The 25,669-nt window shown below is 37.3% G+C and overlaps 1 protein-coding gene across 4 annotated transcripts in view; it reads left to right on the forward strand.

Annotated features, from left to right (window-relative positions):
* The window catches only part of Pdss2 (decaprenyl diphosphate synthase subunit 2), a 268,265-nt gene that overhangs the window by 199,618 nt on the left and 42,978 nt on the right, over positions 1-25,669 (forward strand). For all 4 annotated transcript variants that reach the window (XM_077801684.1, XM_077801683.1, XM_026389653.2 and 1 more), the window contains 2 exons: positions 18,784-18,957; positions 20,660-20,791. In XM_077801684.1, the coding sequence (XP_077657810.1) occupies positions 18,784-18,957; positions 20,660-20,791 (306 nt within the window). The remainder of the gene's footprint in view (positions 1-18,783; positions 18,958-20,659; positions 20,792-25,669) is intronic.

Raw genomic sequence — 25,669 nt, forward strand, 5'->3', positions numbered from 1 at the left:
GTAAGTGATCACACAAGTAACTGAACAAGAGAAATAACTGATAGTTTAAAAACTAACTGCACAGCAAAAATCTAAATAGGGAGAAATGGTAGTGAAGGATGGAAGGGTTACTTTAGATTTGATGTTCATGGAAGGCCTTTCTGAGGATATAACATCTAAGTTGAGATCTGAAAGACAAAAAGCAGTCAGCTATGGGGGAGGGAGAATTTTCCAGGAAGAGGAAGGAACTGAGGCAAAGACCTGAAAGAGGAACTGGCATAGTTTGTGCAAGGAATATGAAAGGTGAAACATGGAAGATGAACATAAAAGTGGTTAGAGTAGAGTTCAGAGAGGTGTTATGAAAATGCATGTGATACACACATGAAAGTGCTTTGAACATAGGCTCAACTAAAACTAAAGAAAGAAACCAGCTGGGTGTGGTGGCGCACAACTGTAATCCCATCTGCTCACCATGCTGAGGCAGAAGGATTACAAGTTTGAGGCTAGCCATGACAATTTAGCAAGACCCTATCTCAAAATAAAAAAAGCTAGAGATCTAGCTCAGTGGTAGAGTGCTTGCTTAGCCTGCATGAGGCCCGACTTCTGTCCCCAGCAAAGCAAAGAAAGAAGCCTATAACTTTGTTTTAAGATTACCTTGTTACTATTCAAGGACTGTTCATTCAACTAATGTTATTGAGTGCCTATTATGTTGTAGCAGCTCTTCTAGACCAATCAGGTATGTGTATTGAGAACTGAGATGGAGACAAAAGTATAATGGAAGCTGATGCTGGGGCCTTGGTGGGGAAGGATGATCATTTTAAGGGGATAAATAAATCAGTGGATAGAACATTTGTGTTGAGGAGTTTGAATTTAAAATATTAAGAATTAGGATATTACCATGGGATCTTATTCAGTAAGAAAATCTGTTATAAAAAATTATTACAAAAGCTGTGAATAGGATAAATTGGAAACCAAAGAAATTAGAAGCAGAGAGACCAGCTGGAAGAGGGTTGATATAAAACAGGTGTGAAGCAGCACAGGCAACTGTTAGCAGTGGAAACAAATGTGGGGCAAGGGCCCAGGAGTTGAGCAAGTATCCTACTTCTCAACTTATTGATTTACAATTTATGTATCGTATTTTATTACTCTCTTACTGTGTGTTTTGTGGAATTGGGTCAATGATGACCATCTTTTAACCTGTGCTTTACATATTACAGTCTTTTATTTGATGCAAATAATTTCTAAACAGCATTTCCCCCCCATAAAATTAACTGCACCACACAAAAGTATGGTTTCAAAAGTAACAGGCAGTAATGAGAAATACAGGATATTTGCACAAATCGTTTTAGTCTCTTCGCATAATATAACATTTCTAATCTTTTATGAGACGTCCCAAGCTAGAACAAGTAGGCGAGCCATTCCTGATTTCCTGATCCACAGAAATTGTGAGACATAATAAATGTTTATTGTTGCTTTAGGCCACTGAGTTTGGTGTAATTTGTTATGTAGATATGTAGATATGTAGCCGTAGATAACTGGTGTACACATCCACATCCTTTGCCATCCAACTGCAGTGCCCTTCTGCTGTGGGAGCGTCCTGTGATGTACTTTCATGTCCTTTAACTCTGGGCTCAGCTATTTGAATTGCTTTGGCCAGTAGAAGGCCCTCTTGAGTCTCTACTATCACTGAGAGAAAAACATGCCCTGGCTAGCTTGTAGGTCTTGGAAGAATGAGATAAACTGGAGTGGACCCTCTTGTGCCAAACCAGAGATGTGTAGTAAGCTGTGGAGCCACCAGCCTACATGAGCCAGTTGCTTCAAAGCCCATAAACAATAATAAACAATTGTTGTTTGAAGCTATTGGGTTCAAGAATAGCTTTACCAGTTGTAAACCATAGTCAGTGTTAGATATCTGTGGGGATTTGGGTGTCTAGGCTAAGCCTGTCATTAGGGAGCTGGTTTGAGGAGTTTAACCAGAGGCTTCTAGCCTGAGGACACAAGACCTACCTTTCAGTGATAGAAAGCATTAAGTAACCTGAATGTCAACCCTCTCCATGCTGTCCGTAGCAAAAATTTAGTACTTAGGCGAGTTTCAGAAAAGCCATATTAGAACTGTTTATAATATGACAGTATTTTTTTAAAGTTTTTGCAGTTTATTAATCCTTTTCTGAAAAATCTACACAAATCCCTACAAAGTCATTGCAAATCTGTATACCTTCTTTGCAAGCAGCTTTGCAAACTCTTCCCATAAAAATGGGTGAAGGAGAACAAGTGAGGTTGACTGGACAGAGGGAATTAGTGTGTTTGAGTTAAAAGAAGCTAATTTATCTGACCAATGTGGAAAGGTGTTCATGTTGAACTTTTTATTTTATAGATTAGAAATAGGAAAAGTTTAGAATCAGGCATGATGGCACATGATGGCATACTCCAGCAACTTGGGAGACCAAGGCAGGAGGATCAAAAGTTCAAAGCTAGCTTCAGCAACTTAGCAAGACCCTTAGCAACTTAGTGAGACCCTATCTCAAAATAAAACATTTTTTTTTAAAAAGGCTAGGATGTAGCTTAGTGGTAAAGCTCCCCTGGGTTCAATCCCCAGTTCCAAAAAGAAAAAGAAAGGTTTATTTTCCTTTCTTTGAAGTTAAAAATATTGTGTGTGTGTGTGTGTGTGTGTGTGTGCGCGCGCACGCGCATAAAACCTGTTTTAAAAAGGAAATGTATATTTTAAGAGGTTTAAAAGTGAGACAGTGAATGCTGTATAAAAGTATTAAGACACTCCAGGGTGTATTTCATTGGTCCATTTACCTACAGCCTGTCCCTTACATTGTACCCAAGGCATGTATTAATGAGCTAATAAAACATATCACGTCATGTTTTATTGTTTGTTGGGCATCTGTTCTAGCTTACATCATTCACAGATCCAAGACTTTGAAGATGCCAGTAGTGATGATGATAATAAATATCTGTTATTTTACTAGGCATCCTTTTTTCACAAGGTAAAAACAATGTTAAATCATTTGTTAGAAATGAAAATGTCAAATTTATTCCAATTTTAATACTATTGAGAGTCTTTTAAAATGGTTTGTTGTAATTATGAAATATATCAAACATACAAAAGTATATATGAGCTGGGCACAGTGGTGCTCACCTGTAATCCCAGTGGCTTTGGAAGTTAAGACAGGAGTTCAAAGCCAGCCTCATTAACTTAGTGAGGTACTGAGCAACTCAGTGAGACCCTATCTCTAGATAAAGTATTTTAAAGGGCTAGGGATGTGGCTCAGTGGTTAAGCACCCCTGGGTTTAATCCCCCAATATCCAAACTTAATTAAGTTAATTTAATTAACTTAATTAATTAATTTAAAAGTTTATATAATACATACAATTTTAAAGTAAAAATAAAAACCCCTGGCACATACTAACACATTTAAGTAGTATTATATATTTTTTTCTTTTTTTATCTTGCAATACTAGGAATTGAGCCCAGGGCTTCCTACATACTAGGTAACTACCCACATGGTACATCCCCATCTGTTTTTATTTTATTTTGAGCAGGGTCTCACTAAGTTTCCCTGGCTGGCCTCAAACTTGCCATCACCTGTCTCAGCCTCTCATGTAGCTAGGAGTACAGATGGGCATCATCACGCTCAACTGTAATTTTTTAATTCCACAAAATGTTTTTACTTAAAGAGGTTCAAAAGTGGCAAAGGTGTCGTGAAGCAAATGTACTAGAAGTTAAATGTTCAAGTATTAAAAATGCAAAGGTAGTGAAGATCAATATAGATATTGAGAAGGAAGAAAAGCTGTTGGAAACTGAGAAAGCTTAGTATGCAAAATGGCCCATTTGATTAAGTAGACCCTCCAGTTTAGAGTGGATCTAGTTGCTGTATGTTTTTATTTGTTAAATCTTTAAATTGAATTTATACACCATTCAAAAGCACTCTAGGTCACTCACTGTCAGCTATCACAGCAAAACATCTTAAAAGGCAGTTTATTTGCCTGAGAGATGAAACACCGCTGCTAAGCATGTAAATTGTTTAATAGAATCCCATTCTGATCAAAGGACAAGAATAAACTGTTCAGAAAGTGAAACCCAAGCCTTCAATTACCATCTGTCTATATGCCAGAGAGTCCCCATTTTATCTCCATCCCAGATCACTCCTGAGTTCTAGAGCTAAATAGCTGCTTACTCAGTATTTCTACTTGGAGGTCTACAGGCATTTCAGACTAAGCACAACTAAGACCAGGTATATGATGCAGTCTTCCAGAACCACTCACTGTTCTCTGTCTTCATGAAGAGCATCACTATTCCTCCAGATTTTAAGCCAACAATTTGGGAGACCTTTTTAATACTTCTGTTTCTTACCAGGCTCACCCCTGGGGCTGCCTTCCTCCATTTCCTATGTCACCACTATTGCCAGAAGCATAACTGAGAGGAAGCAGAGAATGCGGTTGCTCCTGCACACTCTTTTCAAAAGCAGACTCTATTGGTTTAAGAAAAAACAGGGCTAATTCAATGACTCCCCTCCTATCGTCTCCCATTCAGTGGTGGCAATCTGGATTCCTTTCCCTTGAATTTTAGTTGGCTTCAGAGCACTCAACCAGTACAATACCACAAAAATAGTGTTATGTGACTTCTCAGACTGGGTCATAAAAGGGTGTCTTATAATATTCCCTCTCTTGAAACACAGTGCCCCCTTGGAAGTAACCACCATGCTGTGAGAAGTCACATGTAGACATCGTGGGTAGGTGCTCTAGTCATCAGTCCCAGATGGACCTGAGTGATGTGGGGGTTAAGAAGCAATCTTACTGGAAGTGGATCCCTGTAATTCAGCCATTCCGTATCCCAACCAGCCAAATCATCCCCAGCTCTCTGAATCATCCCCAACTTATCTGGTCTTCCAAATTGTGGCCCCAGACATCATGGAGCAGAGATATGTCATCTTCATTGTGACTTGTCTAATCCTGACCCACAGAATCTGTGAGCATAAAAAAATGGTGGTTGTTTTATGCCACCAAGTTTTGGGATGGTTTGTTATGTAAAAAATAGATAACCAGAATATGGATTTTTCAACAAATTTTAAGACAGTATATTAATATGATAGTTGTTAAGTCCATGCTAAAAGACATGGGGAGGAACAGTATAAATATGCTTTCAAAGTATCATGGATTGAATCCTAAAAGATAGTTGTATTAGTCAACTTTGGCTTCCATAAACAACATAAAATTCCTTCTTTTCTTCCTTCCATCCTTCCTTTCTTCCATCCTCCCTTCCTTTCTTTGTGGTGCTGGTCATAGAACCCAGAGCCTCATATATATTAGGCAAGTGCTGTACCATTGAGCTACATCCTCAGTACTTTTTTTTTAGTTGGACACAATACCTTTATTTTTATTTATTTATTTTTATGTGGTGCTGAGGATTGAACTCAATGCCTCACATGTGCCAGGAGAGTGCTCTACCTCAGCGCAGCCCTTTTTATTTTATTTTGAGACAAATTCAAAGTTAACCAGGCTGTCCACAAACCTGCGATCATCCTCCAGAAGAGCTGTCACACCTGGCCAAAATAAATTTATTTTCTTACAGTTCTGGAGGCTAGAAGTCCCAAGAGAAAGTTTCTAACCAATTTGGTTTCTGGTAAGGGATTTCTTTCTGACTTGCTAACAGTCACCTAGCTGTGTCCTCACATGACAAAAAGCACTAGCAAGCTCCTTAGTATCTAATAACAATCAAGGACATTAGATAAGAGCAGTAATCCTGTTAGATCAGGGGTCTACCCTTATGACCTCATTTAATTGCTTTCTTGCTTCACACAGTCACACTGAGGATTAGGGCGTCAACATTAGAATTGGAGGGTGGGAGCAGGGACACACTCATTCATCTGTAACAGTAGTCAAGAGTGGTGCCTTTATAATTCTTTTTGTTCGTTCGTTTGTTTCATGGTGCAAGGGACTGATCCCAGGGCCTTATGCATGCCCAGGCAAGTGCTCTACCACTTTGTTCATGCCCTGCCTCCCCTGGCCATCAGTGGCACAAGCTAAACTGACTTTACCCTGCATCTGCTTACCCTGGTGTAGGATGCTGGCTGCCCCCCTGTGGTTAAGATGCCTTCATCTCTTCTCAGAGATACTCCAAGCAACCTCCTCATTTGCCAACCTGTAGATAGTCCTCCTGCTGTAGTTTGGATCTTGAATGTCCCCCAAAGGCCCGTGCATTGAAGGCTTGGTCCCCAGGCCATGGTGCTTTTGGGGAAGTAGTGAAATTTTTAGGAGATGGGGCCTAATGGAAGGGACTTAGGTTGCTTGAAGTGTACCCTTCAAGGGAATATTGGGACCCTGGCTCTTCTTCTGCCTCTCTCTTTGCTTCCTGGCCACTATGAAGTGAAAAGCTTCCTCTACCACGCGTTCCTACCAGGATATACTGTGTCACCACAGGCACAAGCAAAATGGCAAAGCAACCATCGACTTAAACCTCCAAAACTATTCCTCTGTTTAAATTGATTACTCAGGTATTTTTTACGGTAATGGAAAGTTAACTGATACACCTCTAATCCTAGTCTGTTCTCCACACTGGCAGAGATTTAAAAATACTGATGCTCCATTTCTACTCCCCACCCCACCCCCATCTAATGACATCCCATTGCTCTTGGGGAAGGGGGGGACAAAATCCCAGAAATGAATGAAAATACACTTTAGCCTGACTCCAATGTGTCCCTCTAGCTTCACCTTGACATACTCCCCATCGCTATCTGCATTCAGCCCTAGTAGCCTTAGGTATGCCATTTTCTTTTGTATCTACAATCTTTGTAGCCTGAAATACACTGGTAAGACAGTCTCAAATTTGGCTGGTCAGTATGTACATCAGAAGATCTTTTCTAGAAAACAGTTAGGCAGAATGTTTTAAGGGACTTTAAAATGTTCAGGTCTGTTGACCAAATAATTCTCATTGTAGACTCCATCTGTAGTAAGTAAGCATCCTCTAAGATCATCACCAATGAATCCTACCTCTTAGTATTGCTCATGTGATCACTGCCAACATTGTACTAGGGTTGATCTGTCAACCAATTGCATATAGCAGAAATATTGGCACTTCCAATATTAGTTTATAAATGATTATGAAGCTTCCTTCTTGTATGTGCTCTTACTCTTCTTGGGTCACTTACACTAAGGGAAGCTGGCTATGAAATTATGTGAGTAGACCCACAGAGTGGCCTGTGTGGCAAGGAGCTAAAGCCTATGGCCAGCAAGCACTTACATGAGCTTAGAAGCAGATTCTTCAGCCCCTTCATGTGACAGTAGCTACAGCCACCTTACTGAGCTATTCCTGGATTAATGATCCTCAGAAACTGAAATAACAAATTTTTAAAAACTATTTCTTTAGTTGAAGATGGAAACAATACAATATCTTTATTTATTTATTTTTATGTGGTGCTGAAGATTGAACCCAGTACCTCGTGCATGTGAGGCATGTGCTGTATCACTGAGCTTCAACCCCAGCCCATAAATGTTGTTTTAATACAACAAGTGGGGAGGGGGGTTATTATAGATCAACAGGTAACTAATACACTTCCTAAAATGTTTTAGTAGTTTGTTAATGTTACCATGTACAGACTTCCTGTAGTGTAAAGGAAGTGAATTCATTGAAGTGTTTTCAGGAGCAAAAAAAATTGAAAACAGTAAAATTAAAACAAAAGTAAGAAAATATATTTTACTGTTACTGAACATGCAGGATGGTTTACATGCCAATTTGATAGTATCAAGATTCTTTTCTATCTCTTTGATGTCTTTAATGTCATATTTATTATCAGGCTGGTGGCAGTTTAGCCTCAATGGCCCTCAGTATGTCTGATTGAGACTGTGCAATCTCCAGAAGAGACAGTTCTCATTTCTACCTGGGTCTCTTGAAACTTTCTGGTGGATTTCTTTCATATCTCAATGGCTAGATTTACCATACACCCATTTCTAAATTAATATTTGGTAGGAACAGTGAATAATAAAATAATAACTAATAAAATAAGGATTTTGTTAGTGAAGTGGTGGAGAATCCTGGATAAGCAACTGTCCTGTCCACAGTAAGGAGGGATCTTGTTTCACTTTTTGAGCAGTGCATATTGTTCTTGCACTCAGTCCCCGCTGGCTACCATGTTAACCTCATTCCTACTCCACCCATCTAAATTGTACATGTGATCATGTCGTTTCCTACTGAAAACAGTTCACAGTACCTAATTGATATGATCCAAAGCTCAGGGCCTCTTACACCCTACTGGCTTTCTTTACCTACATCTCCCACTATATATTTCAACAATATAAGCTAGTATTGATGCCTCGAAATTATCCCCTGTATTATCTTCCTAGCCAATTCCAGTTTGTTATTCAGAAACAGACTCAGTTAAGAGTCATCACTAAAGCCTCTTTTAACCCTTTCTCTGGACTTTTCGCATACCCATTTGCTTTATAATCCCCTGCTGAACTTATCCTAATATCAAAAAGTAGTGCTTAATTCTTAAATCCACAGTGTCTGGTATGTACTAAATATGCACAAAAATTAGTGAACTTCATCGATTGTACATTCCCACGTATGTCAAGCACCAACCTACACTGTGCATTTTCAAACAGGCTATTTCTCTTTAGTGCTGTCCAGTTAGTTTATCCAAAGAGTTAATCAGATTTCCCTCTGCCCCTACTGTACAATCTGTCCGAGAAATATCTGCTGCCCTTTAGCTTTCAAACCTCCCCCCATCCCAGGCATAGCACCTACTGGTGGTAAGATTTCTTGCTGTAAAATAGGATTCCTTCCTCCATCCAGACCCCTCCTCTTCAGCATGCTTGTTCCTGATGTAGCTTAACAAGAACTGACTGGTAGAGAGGGAAGGAAGGGGCCAAGCGCTAGACCAAGGAGTTCTTACATTTTAAATTCCTGTCAACCCTTCTGTCTAACTCACGAGTAAAATTTTTAACAGCTCTATTCCTTGAATAGAAACATTTAAAAAGAGCCTTTAGTAAATCTTACTAGCTTTCTTCCCCCATGATTTACATGGGTGTAAAGCTTCCAGATTGTTATTTTATTATCTCCTATTTGACTGCAATATAAATCAAAGCAAATTATTTCATCCTATTAGATGATGTTGTTAAAATACTATATTTTTCCCTCTCCCTCTGGATTCCTGAAAACATATTTACCTACTGTTTCTTCTTACTTGTATGCCCGTGTCTCTTCAATGAATATTATTGAAAGGTTTAATTTACAGGTTTGAATGCCTTTTTGATGTGTTGATGAGATATGTCATTTCCTCTTTAACACAACCTACTCTTAAACCATAAAAATATTAAGCATTGCATATATTTCTAAATGTGTTAAGCAATAGAATCCAATTGCTATACATCTGAGACTCATCTCTGCTACTTAATAGCATTGTCTGGTCTTGATCAAACTACATTCTTGACCTCCTTAACCTCCTTATCTATTAAATGGGAATGATGATGCTTAAGATTTTTGAGGGCTGATATGATAAATAATGCAAAAGTGTCCTCATGTAATTAGCTCTCAGGAAATATTAGATTCCATTCTTCTTGCTTCCTTCTAATCCCTAATTGTAGAGATTTATTGAAAGCTTCCTATGCTTGATTTATTTATTTATATATGTATATAATTATATAATCTTTATGTATATAAAATTAATTTTTATTTTAATTTTATATATACATGTATAAAGACTATATACATGTATATACGTGTGTATATACATAATTTTATATATGTAAAAGGATAGTTTTTGTTGTTTTGTGGGGGGATACTGGGGATTGAACTCAAAAGCACTAACCACTGAGCCACGTCCCCAACCCTGTTTTGTATTTTTTTAGAAAGAGGGTCTCACTGAGTTGCTTAGGATCTCACCTTTGCTGAGGTTGGCTTTGGGTATTTTTTTTTTGAGGGGGGGTTCCAGGGATTGAACTTAGGAACTCTCAACCACTGAGCCATATCCCCAGCTCTATTTTGTATTTTATTTAAAGACAGAGTTTCAGTTGCTTAGCACCTTGCCATTGCTGAGGCTGGCTTTGAACTTGTGATCTTCCTGCCTCAGCCTCCTGGGCTTCCGAACTGCTGGGATTACGAGTGTGCACCACCAAGCCCAGCTTGTAAAAGGTTTTAATAAATTTTTATATATGAAAATTATATATAATTATATAAATATTTTATATGATTTTATATATGTATATTTATATCTATGTATATTATACATATACAAAATATAGTGTGCTATATGTATATAATTTTAATATATGTATATATAATTTATGTATATACATAAAAAGACTGTTTTGGCTGTCTTCTGAAAATATTTGAAAAGAACAGTTTAAAGAAAACATTTGAAATAGTGAAATGTGAGAGGGCAATGGATGTATAGCTCAGTGGTAGAGCACTTGCCTAGCATGCATAAGTCCCTGGTTTTATTCCCAGCATCAGGAAAATAAAAATAATGAAATGTGGCATTAGTGAGATCTAGTCACTTATCCAGCCCAAATTCAGATTACATTTATAAAGGCAGTGGCCCAGAGTATGAACCTGAAGCAGAGGTCAGGGAAACAAGAAATATTTGCATTGCGTGTATATGTGTGTGTGGTGTTGGGATCAACATGATCACACGTGCTTAGCATGTGCTCCAACACTGAGCACATCCCCAGCCTCTGCATACTTTTCTTTTTTTTTTTTTTTTTTTTTTTTTTTTTTTTTTTTTTTATTGTTGGTCATTCAAAACATTACATAGTTCCTCATACATCATATTTCACAGTTTGATTCAAATGAGTTATGAACTCCCAATTTTATCCCGTATACAGATTGCTGTATCACATCAGTTACCCTTCCATTGATTGACATATTGCCTTTCTAGTGTCTGATGTATTCTGCTGTCTGTATTATTCTCTACTATCCCCCCTCCCCTCCCCTCCCCTCCCCTTTTCTCTCTCTACCCCTTCTACTGTAAATCACTTCTTCCATTTGAATTATCTTGTCTTACCCCTCCTTTCCTCTTATATGTCATTTTGTATAACCCTGAGGATCGCCTTCCATTTCCATGCGATTCCCCTTCTCGTTTCCTTTCCCTCCCACCTCTCAACCCTGTTAATGAAAATCTTCGTCTCAAGCTCTTCGTCCCTACCCTGTCCTTGTTTCCTCCCCTTATATCAGAGGAGTCATTTGGTATTTGTTTTTTAAAGATTGACTAGCTTCACTTAGCATAATCTGCTCTAATGCCATCCATTTCCCTCCAAATTCTATGATTTTATCATTTTTAAATGCAGAGTAATACTCCATTGTGTATAAATGCCACATTTTTTTAATCCATTCATCTATTGAAGGGCATCTAGGCTGATTCCACAATCTTGCTATCGTGAATTGTGCTGCTATGAACATCGATGTAGCAGTGTCCCTGTAGCATGCTCTTATTAGGTCTTTAGGGAATAGACCGAGAAGGGGAATAGCTGGATCAAATGGTGGTTCCATTCCCAGCTTTCCAAGAAATCTCCATACTGCTTTCCAAATTGGCTGCACCAATTTGCAGTCCCACCAGCAATGAACAAGAGCTCTGCATACTTTTCTAAAAGTACTTTTATCTCCATGGATAACTAGCTGCTGAGTTCCAAAACTTCTCTTCTGATCATGTGAAAGGGAGCAATTTGGCCCGACAGGTTCTTGTTAGCTTTGATATCTTCCCAGGCCAATTAGTTTGCCTTTATTCTGTGGCCATGGACCTGACCTTTAATCCTAGACAGCCACTTTCACAAATGTACTTTGGTCTCCTATGAATACATACAAATGCATCAACACCAGGAAAAAAGCAATTCAAAGTATGTTTTGTCAGGCAATAAAGTAGCAAAGTAGCATGTTACATCTGAGTGATACCACCAATGCCACCCTCTTGGGCAAACATCATCTTATAAACTTCAGGTTTATAGGTTTTTTCCCATATTTGAACCTGCTTTACTTGAGCAAAAAGTCATGAGACCTTTATTTTTCTAAATTATTGACGTTCTGATAGTCATTCAATAAGTATATTGACTTACCTTCCTGAAAATAAGGAAATAAGTCAAAACTAAATATTCATGACTATATCATCTTTTAATATATAATAAATTTTCAGTAAAAACTGCATGTATTCTATAGAATTGGGGGACTGAGGCAGGAGGATTGTAAGTTCAAGTCTATCCTCATGAATTTAGTGAGACCCTAAACAACTTAATGAGACCCTGTCTCAAAAAATAAAAAGGGCTGGGGATGTGATTCAGTGGTAAAGCACCCCTGAATTCAATCCCTAGTACCAAAACAACAACAAAAACTGCATCTATATAACTTGATGCTGTATGCATATTTAAATCTCATTCACTCTGATTATTCATTCAATTCAATTCTATATATCTGGAGAGTAAAAAGTCTGGTATAGATGTGGTTATCTTATCTCCATATTTTACATTGTACATTAACTTTCCCTTTGTTCCTAAAAGAACAGAGCATGTTCTTTTAGTATATAGATGACAAGCTGGTAGAAATGAATAGGGGGATTTTGTTTCATTAATAACCAAGTTCACAATAGGTAATAACTTAATGTTCAGGGAATAACATTTCAGATTAACTTAGGAACAGAATTATTAACTTATGGTGCAATTAACTGGTGGCAGTAGATTTCAGGGGACTATAAATTAATTGTTTCTTGGTTTCTGAATTTCTTAATTTTTTTCTGTGATCATGTGTTACTTGCATAATTTAAAGTGTGAAAATTATTAAATAAAATCTCTAGGGCTGGGGATGTGGCTCAAGCGGTAGCGCGCTCGCCTGGCATGCGTGCGGCCCGGGTTCGATCCTCAGCACCACATACCAACAAAGATGTTGTGTCCGCCAATAGCTAATAAATAAGTAAATATTTAAAAAAAAAATTAAATCTCATTAAAAAAAAAAAAAATCTCTAAATTCCCGTAAGAAATATATAATGAACAAAACTGAATCTTTGCTCATCAGAGATCCTGCAATTATTGTTCTGAAATGGAATTATCTATATATCCTATATGAGGATATCTACATTTGTATATTTATTTCTACATATCAATATATAGGTATATATACCTATATATATCTATATACAATCTGTCCTTGAACTGTGAGCTTCTTGAAGATAGACTATTAATCTTCATATCTAAATTATTTTACAAAGATCCCGACCCATGATAGAACCTTAATGTTTGTGTATGAATAAATGAAGTTGATATACCAATCATTAAAAGTTAAATGATGATCATGTAAATTTTTTAAAAGTTAAATTAACTATTTTAGAACAAGAAATGGAAAATATTATCTTCATTAATTCTTTTTAAATATTTTTATTAATCATTGATGGATCTTTATTTTATTTATTCATATGTAGTGCTGAGAATTGACCCAGTGCCTCACACATGCTAGGCAAGCACTCTACCACTGAGCCAAATCCCCAGCCTTACCTTTTTTTTTAAGCTTTATTGAGATGCCTTTTACATATAAAATTCACCAACTTCCAACATATAATTCCATAATTTTTGAGTAACTAAAAAGTGATATGACCATCACCATAAGCCAGTTTAGAACACTTTTCACACATACTTCTATATGGTTTCTCAGGCCCATTTATAGTCCCCAACCTCCAGCCCCGGACAACCACTAACCTACATTTCAGATAAATGGAATCATGTAAAATATATAGGTCTCTTGTGTCTGACTTTTTTCACTTAACATAATGCTTTTGAGATTCATCCATGGAATAGCATGTAATGGTAGCTCCATTCTTTTTATTGCTGAATAGCATGCCATTGTCTGAATATGTCTACCCATCAGCTTTTAAAATTAAAAAAAGATAAACAGCTACTTAAAAACTACTACAGATGGGCTGGGATTATAACTCAGTGGTAGTGTGCATGCCTAGCATATGTGGGGCACTGGGTTCGATTCTCAGCACTGCATATAGATAAATTAAAGAAAGGTCCATCAAGAACTAAAAAGAATTTTAAAAATAATTACAATAGGTAAACTGGGTTCTATTCATTCAGCAAACATTTACTGAAATAAATATAACTTTAGTGAATAAAATAAAAAAAGATGACTAAGACTAGCCTTTGGAGAAACAGCTGTGTAAGCAATTATAAAATTTGAAGAGAATTAAGTACTCTGTTAAAATATAACTCAGGTAATATTCATCAAAAGAAAAAAATATTTGTGGAGATATTTTGATATTTGATATTCCTCAAAGAAATTATATTTGTACTGAATTGATTCAATTTCCTGGCAAAGAATGTGAGGAAATGATATTTCCTTTGTAGAGAATGATATTTTAAAATTTGTACAAATGCGAAAGTATATATTCTACTTCAGAAACAACCAATTGTCCTGTGTGAATGAAATAGGGAATATTTTGGATAGGAGATGGAACCAAGAATTACTGCTTGCTAACTCAAAAGGAAGGCCTTAAGCCAGGCGTGGGAGCTTAGCCTAGAATCCCAGTGACTTGGGAGGCAGAGTCAGAAGGATGGTGAATTCAAAGCCAGCCTCAGAACTTTGTGAGGCCCTAAGCAACTCAGCAAGACCTTGTTTCTAAATAAAATATAAAAGAGGGTTAGGTGAAGGACTTAAAAACAGCATACTAAAGTGACACAGCTGTTTATAGCAGCACAATTCACAATAGATAAACTGTGGAACCAACCTAGATGCGTTTCAATAGATGAATGGATAGGGAAACTTTTGTGTATATATACACAATAGAACATTACTCAGCATTAAAAGAGAATAAAATCATGGCATTTGCAGGTAAATGGATGAAGTTGGAGAATACAATGCTAAGTGAAGCAAGCCAATCCCAGAAAACCAAAGGCCGAATGTTTCCTTTGATATGAGGATGCTGACTCATAATGGCGATGGGGGGGGGAAGCAAGGGAGGAATGAAGAAACTTTTGATAGGTCAAAGGGGAGGGAAGGGAAGGCAGGGGGTAAGGCAGTAGGAATGATGGTGGAATGAGTTAGACATCATTAACCTTAAGTACAATATGAAGACACAACTGGTCTGGAAATACTTTGTGTACAATCAGTGACTTGAAAAATTGTGCTCTAAATGTATAATATGAAATGAATTGCATTCTGCCATCATATATAACAACTTAGAATAAATAAATAATTTAATTTTTAAAAGTGGGCTGGGGATGTGGCTCAGTGGTCAAGCTCCCCTGGGTTCAATCCCCGGTAACAAACAGGGAAAAAAAAAGGAAGACCTTAAATGTAGTGCTATGAAGTTTATCTTGATTCTATGAGTAGGAATGAGACATTAAAGGAGAATTATTTCTCTTTTTTAATATATCTTTTTTTTTAAAGAGAGCGAGCGAGAGAGAATTTTTTAATATTTATTTTTTTTTAGTTATTGGCGGACACAACATCTTTGTTTGTGTTTGTATGCTGTGCTGAGGATCGAACCCGGGCTGCACTCATGTGAGGTGAGCGCGCTACTGCTTGAGCCACATCCCCAGCCCCTAAGGGTTGTTTTTTTGTTTTTAATCTTATTTTTTTTTTTTGGTGGGGTTCTTTTTTTTTTTTTTTTTTTTTTTGGAACTGGGAGTCGAACCCAGGGCTTTGCGAATGCAAGGCAGACGCTTTGCCACTGAGCTACATCCCAGCCCAACGGAGAATTATTTCAACTCTTCATTATGACCAAATTAGGCAGGATAAAGGAAAGTTGGTATGGGGGCACACACCTGTAATCATAGCAATTCAGGAGGCTGAGGCAGGAAGATTACAAATTTGAGACCAGCCTGCTCAACTGAGTGAGACCCTTTTTCAAAATAAAAGACAAAAAGGGCTTGGGTTATAGCTTAGTAGCTTAGTAGTAGCACCACCTTGGGTTCAATCCCCAAAGTCTCAAAAAAAAAAACAACAGTTGGGGGGGTGGGAGAGAGAGTAAAGGAAATTGAAAAGAGGGAGAAAAAGAAAGACATCGAAACAAAGATAAAAGATTCAGTAAATATTCATTGCGTACCTAACATACTATATTAGGTGTTGATATATCTATCCATATTTATATCCTTGATTCAGTTGACAAAGCAAGATCCTTATTTTCATGGAGCTTATATTCTAGTGGAAGATATAGACAATAAACCAGTAAACAAATAAATTTATGAAAGGTCCAATAGTATCAAAGAAAACATGTTCAAACAGAGTAAGGAAATAGGAAATAATGTGGGAGAGAGGTAGATCATTAAAAATGAATAGAATTTTGAAAAGACACCAGAAAGCAATGAGGGGAATTTAGCCATGTAAACGTCAGGGGACAGTGTCTGCCAGAGAGAACAGCAAGTGCAAAGGCCTTCTTACAGATGAAATGCCTGCAGTGCTTGAGAAACATCCTGGAGGCCAGGGTGGTTTTGAATTGTATTTTTAAAAAGTCACCCTGGCCCTTGTCCATGTTCCATTTCACATATGTGTGATCTGTAAGATTAATTCCTGGATGTAGGTTACAGGGAAAATAATTTATCACTTCAATAGAAAATTTCCATCTAGTCTCCAATTCCACCAACCATATTTGAGAGGCCTATTTATTCAGGATCTTACTTACACAGAGTGAAGCTTTGGGGAATTGGACACTGTTTATTGGTCAGAAGCCACAAAATCAAGATGATGACATGGTTGCTGTCCTGGAGACTCTTGGAGAAACCCATTTCCTTGCCTTTTCTAGTTTCAACCTTCATTCCTTGGCCCATGTTCCCATCCTCCATCTTTGGATCCAGCAACATAGCATCTATCAGTCTCCTTCCTTTCATTATGTCACCTAATATTATTCTGACTCTGATGCCTCCTTCTTATATTGACCTTGTGATTGTATTTCACCCACTCAGTTAATTTTCCATCTCAAAATCCTGAATTTAAATCCTTATCCTGAATCTAATCACATCTGCAATGTCCCTTTAGCCATGTACAACAACATTCCTAGGTACCAGGGATAAGAGTGTGGACATCTTTATGAAGGAGGGAGATTTATCGGCTGTTTCTTTGATAATCTTCTAACCTTGCAGAAGGTTGTATAGTTGTTTGTTTGGTTTTGGTTTTGCCATTTGGAGTTTATCCTAGTAAATGGTATAAAATGCAGATTAGACTTTATTTTTTCCAGATAGCTTTTTATAGTAAATGATACCTACCCCACCCATTTACTGAGAAGTCCAACTTTTCCCTAAAATATAGTGAATTCCTATATATAATTTGGTTGCTTTCTGAAGCTTCTATTTTGTTCCATTGTCCGTGTGTCTAAAAAGTACATGTTTTTTAAATTACAGAAGGTTTTTAGTATGTCACAGTATCTAGTAGGACTAGACAAAATTTGCTCTTCCTTTCCACCCTTCCCCCATGCATACATATAGTACCTTGCTCTTCTGTTCTCAAGGTTTTCCCTGCCATTTTTGTTTGCTTATTTTTTTCTACATGAACTTTAGAATCAACTTGCCTGATTTGGGGTATTGTGGAGATTGTTAGTTTCATTGGAGAAGTATGAGGTTAGTTAGCTCTTACTGTCTTTGAACATTATCTGTCTTTACAGTCATTCAAGTTACTTTCCCCACTCCAAGTACTGGAGATTGAACTTGGCATTTTACCACTGAAGTATATCCCTGTATCCCTGTATCCCTGCCCCTCCCCCTTTTTTATTGAAACAGGGTCTCTAAGTTGCTGAGGTTGGCCTTGAACTTGCAATTCTCCTGTCTTAGCCTCTAGCTGGAATTACAGGTGTATGTCACAGCACCTAGCTCAAGTCACTTTTGTTCCTTCAGTAGTATTGTAACATTTTCTTCATAACAATTTTGTACATTTTAAGTTTATTCCCAGCTTTTTAATCTTTCTTTTTGTATAATGGAAGAGAAGATACTGTTTGTAATACTCTCTGATTAGTTTTTATGTATGAGATCTATGGTTAATACACTTATTATGTTAATTACAAATTATTAATTTTAACACTGCTCCCTTACTCAATTATCTTGTTTGTAGTAGTTTTTAGTTGAGCCTCTCGGTTTTCCCATTGCAGTTTATATTGTCTTCAAATAGCAATAAACTCTTCCCTGCTAATCTTTATACATCTGTCTTTCTCTGTCTCTTTCATTACATTGTTAAACAGCAGCGGTGTTGTGCATCTCTGTCTTATTCCTGATGTTAGTGAGGAAGGCTCCTATTTCCCCATAAGTATTTGCTGGTTTTGGGCTTATACACACACGCACACACAATCCCCATCATGTTAAAAGAAATACACATCAGTTCCTACTTTATTCGTTTTTCGTACCCCCTGGATTAAATCCCCAGTACTAGGGATTGAACTCAGGAGCACTCGACTACTGAGCCATATCCCCAGTCCTATTTCGTATTTTATTTAGTGGATAAGAATAGGAGTTGAATTTTATCAAGTGCCTCTTTAGTGTGAATGGAAAAATACTGTGGTTTACATACTACTACATATTAACTTTTCATATATTAAAATACATTCTCAGGCCAGTCGTGGTGGCTCATACTTATAATCCCATCAACTGAGGAAACTGAGGCATGAGAAGGCAAGTTTAAGGCCAACCTCAGAAAATGAGTGAGGCCCTAAGCAACTTAGTGAGACAGTAAGCAACTTAGTGAGACACTATAAAATCAAGATTTGGCATCTTTTAGTTCTGTTTTGTTGCATTCACCAGTTTTGAATAGCTCTTTTCCTAACTCTTTTATTCATCAAAAACAGAAACAATTAAGTTACTCCTAAAATGCTTTTAATCTTGTCTTTTGTTACATTTTAGGAAAATTATATCACAGATGATATTGGAATATCAACTTGGAAGGAGCAGACTTTTCTCTCCCATGGTGCCTTACTAGCAAAGAGCTGCCAAGCTGCGATGGAATTAGCAAAGCATGATGCTGAGGTTCAGGATATGGCATTTCAGTATGGAAAGCACATGGCCATGAGTCATAAGGTATTTGCACACCCTTTATCTTTTGCCATACTTAAGTAGCTAAAGTGATATACAAAAAAACCTTTTGCCATTTAATAAGCTACTTTTATATGTCAAAAAATGTTTGTATGCTCAAAATCTGTCAGTCATAGATGGTGATTGTATAGTATAAACAGTATGATTGTTAAGTACTATATAATTTTGACAGAAGTCCACAGTTTACTTAAGCCATGTTGTTTGTTTGTTTTTGTTTGGTGTTTTTTGTTTTGTTTTGTTTTGTTTTTGTTTTTTGTTTAGTACTGGGGATTTAATCCAGGGACAATTTACCACTTAGCTATATCCCCAACCCTTTTTATTTTTTTATTTTGAAATAGTCTCACTAAGTTGTTTAGGGTCTTGCTAAGTTGATGAGGTTAGCCTTGAATTTGCAATCCTTCTGTTTCAGCCTTCCAAAGGCCATATTTTTGATGTTTGTCTTTTCTTTCCACCTGAAAGGGTTTTTTTTTTTTTTGGGGGGGGGGGGGACAGGAGGGACTAGAGATTGAATTTAGGGGCACTTGACCACTGAGCCAATCCCCAGTCCTATTTTGTATTTTATTTAGAGACAGGGTCTCACTGAGTTGCTTAGCACCTCACTTTCTCTAAGGCTGGCTTTGAACCTGTGATCTCCTGCCTCAGCCTCCCAAGCCACTGGGATTTTACAGGCATGTGCCACCATGCCCAGCTGAAAGGGTTCTTGAGAGAACTCTTAAAATTATTAAATAACATATAATATTCCCATTGACAGAATGGGAGAATATTTGTTTGTTTGTTTGTTTTTAAGAAATATTTATTTATTTTTTTAGGTGTAGATGGACACAACACAATGCCTTTATTTTTATGTAGTGCTGAGGATCTAACCCGGGTCCTGCCGGTACGAGACGAGCGCTCTACCGCTGAGCCACAATCCCAGCCCGATATTTGTTATTTTTTATACCATTGCATTATAGCTCCTTATGTAAAATAAATTATGGGAAGTTATAAAATATGCTGAATAAAACTGAAAGCTTCAATTTTAACTGCTGATTCTCTTAAATGGCATATGTATATCTCAAATAGCCTAAAACTAGCTATTTATTTCTTTCATATATATGAATGATTTAAAATTTTCATTTAGTATATATTTTTAGGTGTTAAATAGCTCATAAAAGGGAGGGGGGAAATATATATATATTTATATATCTTCCAGATGAGATTTTTTGCATATTTTATTAAATGTAATTTATTAAATAATTATATTTATTAAACCTTTATCTAAATCCTTCCTTTTAACTTAATTAAAATAAAGGTTGCTACCAAATAAAAAAGAAATAAGACTGGGTGTAATGATGCACACTTGAAAACCAGCTGCAAGGGAGACTGAGACAAAAAAGGAAAAAATGAATGGGACTTAGGATGTAGTTCAATGGTAGAGCATGGACACACCATTCGAAGGCCCTGGGTTTGATCCCCAGCACCACCAAAAAAAAAAAAAAAAAAAAGTATTAATGGAGAAAATTAATTAATTCTAAAGAATTGTAAAGGTTAATGTTAATAATCCAAAATGCTCTTTTGCTTATTAAAGCTTACTAATGTGCATCTTAAAACTTCATTTTACTGCATTACTGGTGCTTTCTGAGTATGACTAAAACATACTATTATGTATACATTTTACTGATAGAACTATTTTAACTACTCCTTTTAGATAAATTCTGACCTCCAGCCTTTTATTAAAGAAAAGACCAGTGACTGTGTGACTTTTCATCTAAACTCAGCTCCAGTAGTTTTACATCAGGAGTTTCTTGGAAGAGATTTGTGGATTAAGCAGATCAAAGAGGTAAAGTAAGATTTTTCCTATTTTAGGTACTGTTAGTACTTAGTTGATTTTAGAACATAATATCTATTTCACGATGATTTAAGGGTATAGATCAGCCATAAAGGAGCATATTTATTTAACAGACAAAACTCTTTCTTTATAATCTACATTTTTAAAAGGTAAAATATTAGTTAAAAGTTAGAGACTGCACTCTTGTGTTCTCTTATTATCTGAGTTCTTCCAGTACTGCAGTACAACACTAGTGCCTGTGGCGAATGCTAATTAACGCAGGGGATATTTTTTTCTAAAGGCTTCAGAAATCGGGCTATGGTAATAGCACCACCCTTTAGCTGACAGCAATTTCCCATCTGTGGACTCTAGCGCAAGCTGCAGAATTCCAGGAGCTCCGTCTGTCAGCTCATTGGGTTATTTTAAAACAAACTTGGACCCTGAACACTTGTTCTAAGGCATTATCAAAGAAAAAACAGCATGATGAAGTGGGAAGGGTAAAGGCGTTTGAATTAGGTAAATTTCATATATTTGGGGAGGGTCTGAGGATGTCAAATATGAGGAAATTTTTTGGTTTTATTTTAATTCAGAAACTCTGGTGCAGAAGTTCTTGCTTTTTTATCCAAAGTCTCAAGGAATTTATTTAACTTCATGGTTGTAATGGGTTGGATTAATCTGAGGCCCTGACTAGGAAACCAGGCACAGCCTGAGGGTGGGGAAAGTGGGGGTAGCTGCCATATTTATAGCAGAGAGCCTACATGAATATCTGCATTCTGAAAGATAACATTTCCTCTCCCTCAATCGTCTTTCTGCATGGACTCTCAAAATGCTGGCCGCCAGCTTAAAATCCCTCATATTTACCAGGTAGAAAATTGGGAGTCATTTCTTAGGAAACTGTCGAATTCTGGAGAAAAGATCTGCAGATGAGTGTGTTTGGGGTCCTCTCAGTAAACATGCATAACCACAAGCTTCCCTATAGCCATCCCCTACCAAGTGACAAGCCTCAGTGTATCCACATGAACAGAATCTCCAGCTGCCTCACTTGAAGCAGCTTGAAGTAACATAGGACCACAGGACATTGAGAAAAGACTCTTCTGTAAGAAAAAGTCAAAAGCAAACCAATGAAAAGGGAACCCAGAGGAAACAAAAAATATGAGGAAAGAAAGACATTTCTGTAAACACTTAATAGTATGCTTAGCAAGATGTTAAACCCATGAAACAAAAACAGGTAACATATAGAAAAAGATATAGAAAAGGACAACCCAGCCTGGCACATTGGCACACACCTATATAATCCCAGCCCACTTGGGAAATTGAGGCAGAAGGATTGAAAGTTTGAGGCCAGCCTAGGCAACCTAGCAAGCCCCTGTCTGAAAAAAAAAAAAAAAAGAATGGGGATGTGGTTCAGAGGTAGAGTGCTCTGGAGTATAATCCCCAGTGCCCAAAAAACAGACATCCTCAAAACAAGAAATCAAAATTTAAAAATATAATTTCAGGGTTTTTTTTTTTTTTTTTTTTTTGCGGGGGGCGGGGGGAGAAACCGGGGGTTGGCTACCGGGGAATGAACTCTGGGCACTCAGTCACTAAGCCACATCTCTAGTCCTATTTTGTATTTCATTTAGAAACAGGGTCTCACTGAGTTGCTTAGTGCCTCACTTTCATTGAAGCTGGCTTTGAACTCAAAATCCTTCTACCTCCCCTGCCTAAGTCACTGGGATTTTAGGGGTGCGCTACCACGCCCAGCAAGATTTTTTTTTTTTTATCAGAAGGAACATGAAAGACACAAATGAGAAAACCTTTCTGAAAAGTGAGCAAAATAAAAAAATATGAAAATAAGAAAACTCTTTCAGGAAATCTTACATGATCTTGCATATATTAAGAGTCTCAGGGAGGACTGGAGTTGTGGCTCAGTGACAGAGCGTTTGCCTACCATGTGTGAAGCACTGGATTTGATTCTCAGCACTGCATATAAATAAATAAAATAAAGGTCCATTGACAATTAAAAAAATGTTTTTAAAAAAAGAGTCTCAGAGAAAACTGAAAATGGAGGTGAGAAAATTAATCAAATTTTCGGGGCTGGGGTTGTGACTCAGTGGTGGAGTGCTCACCTTGCATGCATGCAGCACTGGATTCGATCCTCAGCACCACATAAAAAAATAAAATAAAGATATTGTGCCCATCTAAAACTAAAAAATAAATTTAAAAAAAGAAAATTAATAAAATTTTGAAAGTACACAGGGCATGATGGAACATGCCTGTAATCCCAGCTACTTGGGAGACTGAGGCCCTGGCAACTTAGCAAGACCCTGTCTCACAATTTTAAAAGTGTTGGGGATGTGGCTCAGCAGTAAACTCCCCCCAACCAACCCCCCAGGTTCAATCCTTAGAATCTTAAGAAAACAAGTAACTTTTTTGGGGGGCGGGGAGGGCAGGGATTGAACTCAAGGGTGCTTAACCACTGAGTCACATCCCCAACCCTATTTGACATGAGGTCTCACTTGGTTCCTTACAACCTTGCTAAATTGCTGAGGCTGGCTTTGAAACTTCCATCCTCCTGCTTCAGCCTCCCAAGCCGCTGGGATTACAGGCATGCACTACCATACCTGGCTATTAATAAACTTTTAACTTTTTAATAAAGAAATTTTTACAAAGAAACATTCTGAGAACTGAAGGCTGAAGTGCCATAGTTTCCAGATTGAAATGGTGGTAACCTAAATAATAAATTTTAAAAGATCCAGACGGGACTTGGGGTGATAGAGTCCATGCTTAGCATGCATTAAACCCTGGATTCAATTTCCTAGCGCAAAAAAAAAAAAAAAAAAAGTGAAACACACCAAGTCACATCATCAAAGTTTAAAACAATAGGGATAAAGAATATCTCTAGGAAAAAAAAAAAATTCTTACAAAAGAGCAAGGATCAGAATGGTATCTCAGGGCTGGGGATGTAGCTCAAGCGGTGGCATGCTTGCCTGGCATGCGTGCGGCCTGGATTCGATCCTCAGCACCACATATAAACAAAGATGTTGTGTCCGCTGAAAACTACAAAAATAAATAAATATTTAAATTTTTTTTTTTTAAAAAAAGAATGGTATCTCAGTTGTAACACTGAAACCTTCAAGACAGTGAAATAATATCTTCAAAACTCAATGAAAAAGTTGGGTGCAGTGGTGCACACCTGTAATCCCAGTGACTTGGGAGGTTGAGGCAAGAGAAGGATTGCAAGTTTGAAACCAGCCTCAGCAACTTAGCAAGGCCCTATCTCAAAATAAAAAATAAAAAGGGCTGGGGAGTGACTCAGTGGTAAAGTCTCTATGGATTCAATCTCCAATACAAAAAAAAAAAAAATCTAAAAAGGAAATTTCAATTTATAATTTTGTGCCAGCCATGTCATCTTCAAGTATGATATGAAGACTTTTTAAACTCATCTACAAGATTCCAAAAAACTTACCTTTCATGCACCTTTGTTTCAGGGAGCAGGTGAGTATTCCATAAAGCCAGGGGAGTAACCAAGACAGAGAAAAAGCCAAGGAGTGTAGGAACTATGGGATTAGACATATGCATAAGGCCTGAGAATTACCAGGACAATGTAAAAAGAAGAGTTACAAATAATAATAAGGCCAACAATAATAGCACTTACTGTAAATCAAGCACTGGTCTAATGAATAATCTGAAGTAGAGAGATTAAGTAATTTGCACACACTCTTACAACCAGCAATTGGTGAATCCTAGGCAGCCAGCTATAAAATCTGCATTCTTAAGTAATGTGCTGCCCTGTCATTCCAGCAAGTCCTAGGCTGATGGCTATATACCCAGTCTACACTGGGACAAGAGGACAGAGATCTCCTGGAGAAATATCTTAAAGGAAAAAAAAAATGGAACTGATAGGTCACCCAATGTGATTGATCATATTGCAAATCAGGGATGAATTAATTATAAATACATAGAAAATTAAATGTTCAGCCTGGCATGGTGGCAAATGCCTATGATCCCAGCAGCTCGGGAGGCTGAGGCAGGAGGATTGGATTGTGAGTTCAAACCCAGCAAAACCCTAAGCAACTTAGTGAGACCCTGTCTCTAAATAAAACATAAAAAGGGCTGTGAATGTGGCACAGTAAATAAGTATCCCTGGGTTCAATCCCTGAAAAAGAAAGAGAGAAAAGAAGAGGTAGAGATGGTGAGGGAGGAGGGGAAGGGGAGGGAAGGAAGGAAAACTAGAACAAAACTTAGCTACCTACAATAACCATTTTATTTTGTTTGTGGATTCTGGGAGTTGTGAATTTGGGCATAGCACACTGGAATGACTTGGCTCTGCTCCATGATATCTGGAGCCTTAGCTGGAAAAATTCAGGTGCTGGAGGTAACAACAATGCTGGGGACTAAAATCATCTAGAAGCTCTTTCACTCATAAATGGTACCTAAGCTGAGCTGCCTAAAAAATTAAACTGCTAACCATCCAGAATGCTCATGCATGACCCTTCTTCCACTTAGTTTGGCTTCCTCACAGCATGGCAGCCTAAGAATAGTGGAATGTTCAGAACTGTAAACAGATATTCTACCATGTAAGGCAGAGAGGCTGCATCTTCCTTATGACCAGCCTCAAAAGTCAGTGCCATTTCCATGATCTCTTATCAAGACATGGATAAGCTTACCCAGAATCAAGTGAGAAATCATAGACCTCACCTCTTTATATAGCAAGAATGTCAAAGAATTTGGAGGTCATGTTTTAAAACAGACATACTGTATATGTATAGAATAAAATGAAATAATTGTATAGAATAAAATGAAATGATTATTAGATGTAGTGAAAAATTAAAAATGTATAAGAAAATGTAATCATAATATTCTATATAGCTAAGATAATAATATTTATAATAGCATAAAATATAAAAC

The sequence above is a fragment of the Urocitellus parryii genome, chromosome 8 (assembly GCF_045843805.1).
Source record: "Urocitellus parryii isolate mUroPar1 chromosome 8, mUroPar1.hap1, whole genome shotgun sequence".
Lineage (NCBI taxonomy): Eukaryota > Metazoa > Chordata > Mammalia > Rodentia > Sciuridae > Urocitellus > Urocitellus parryii.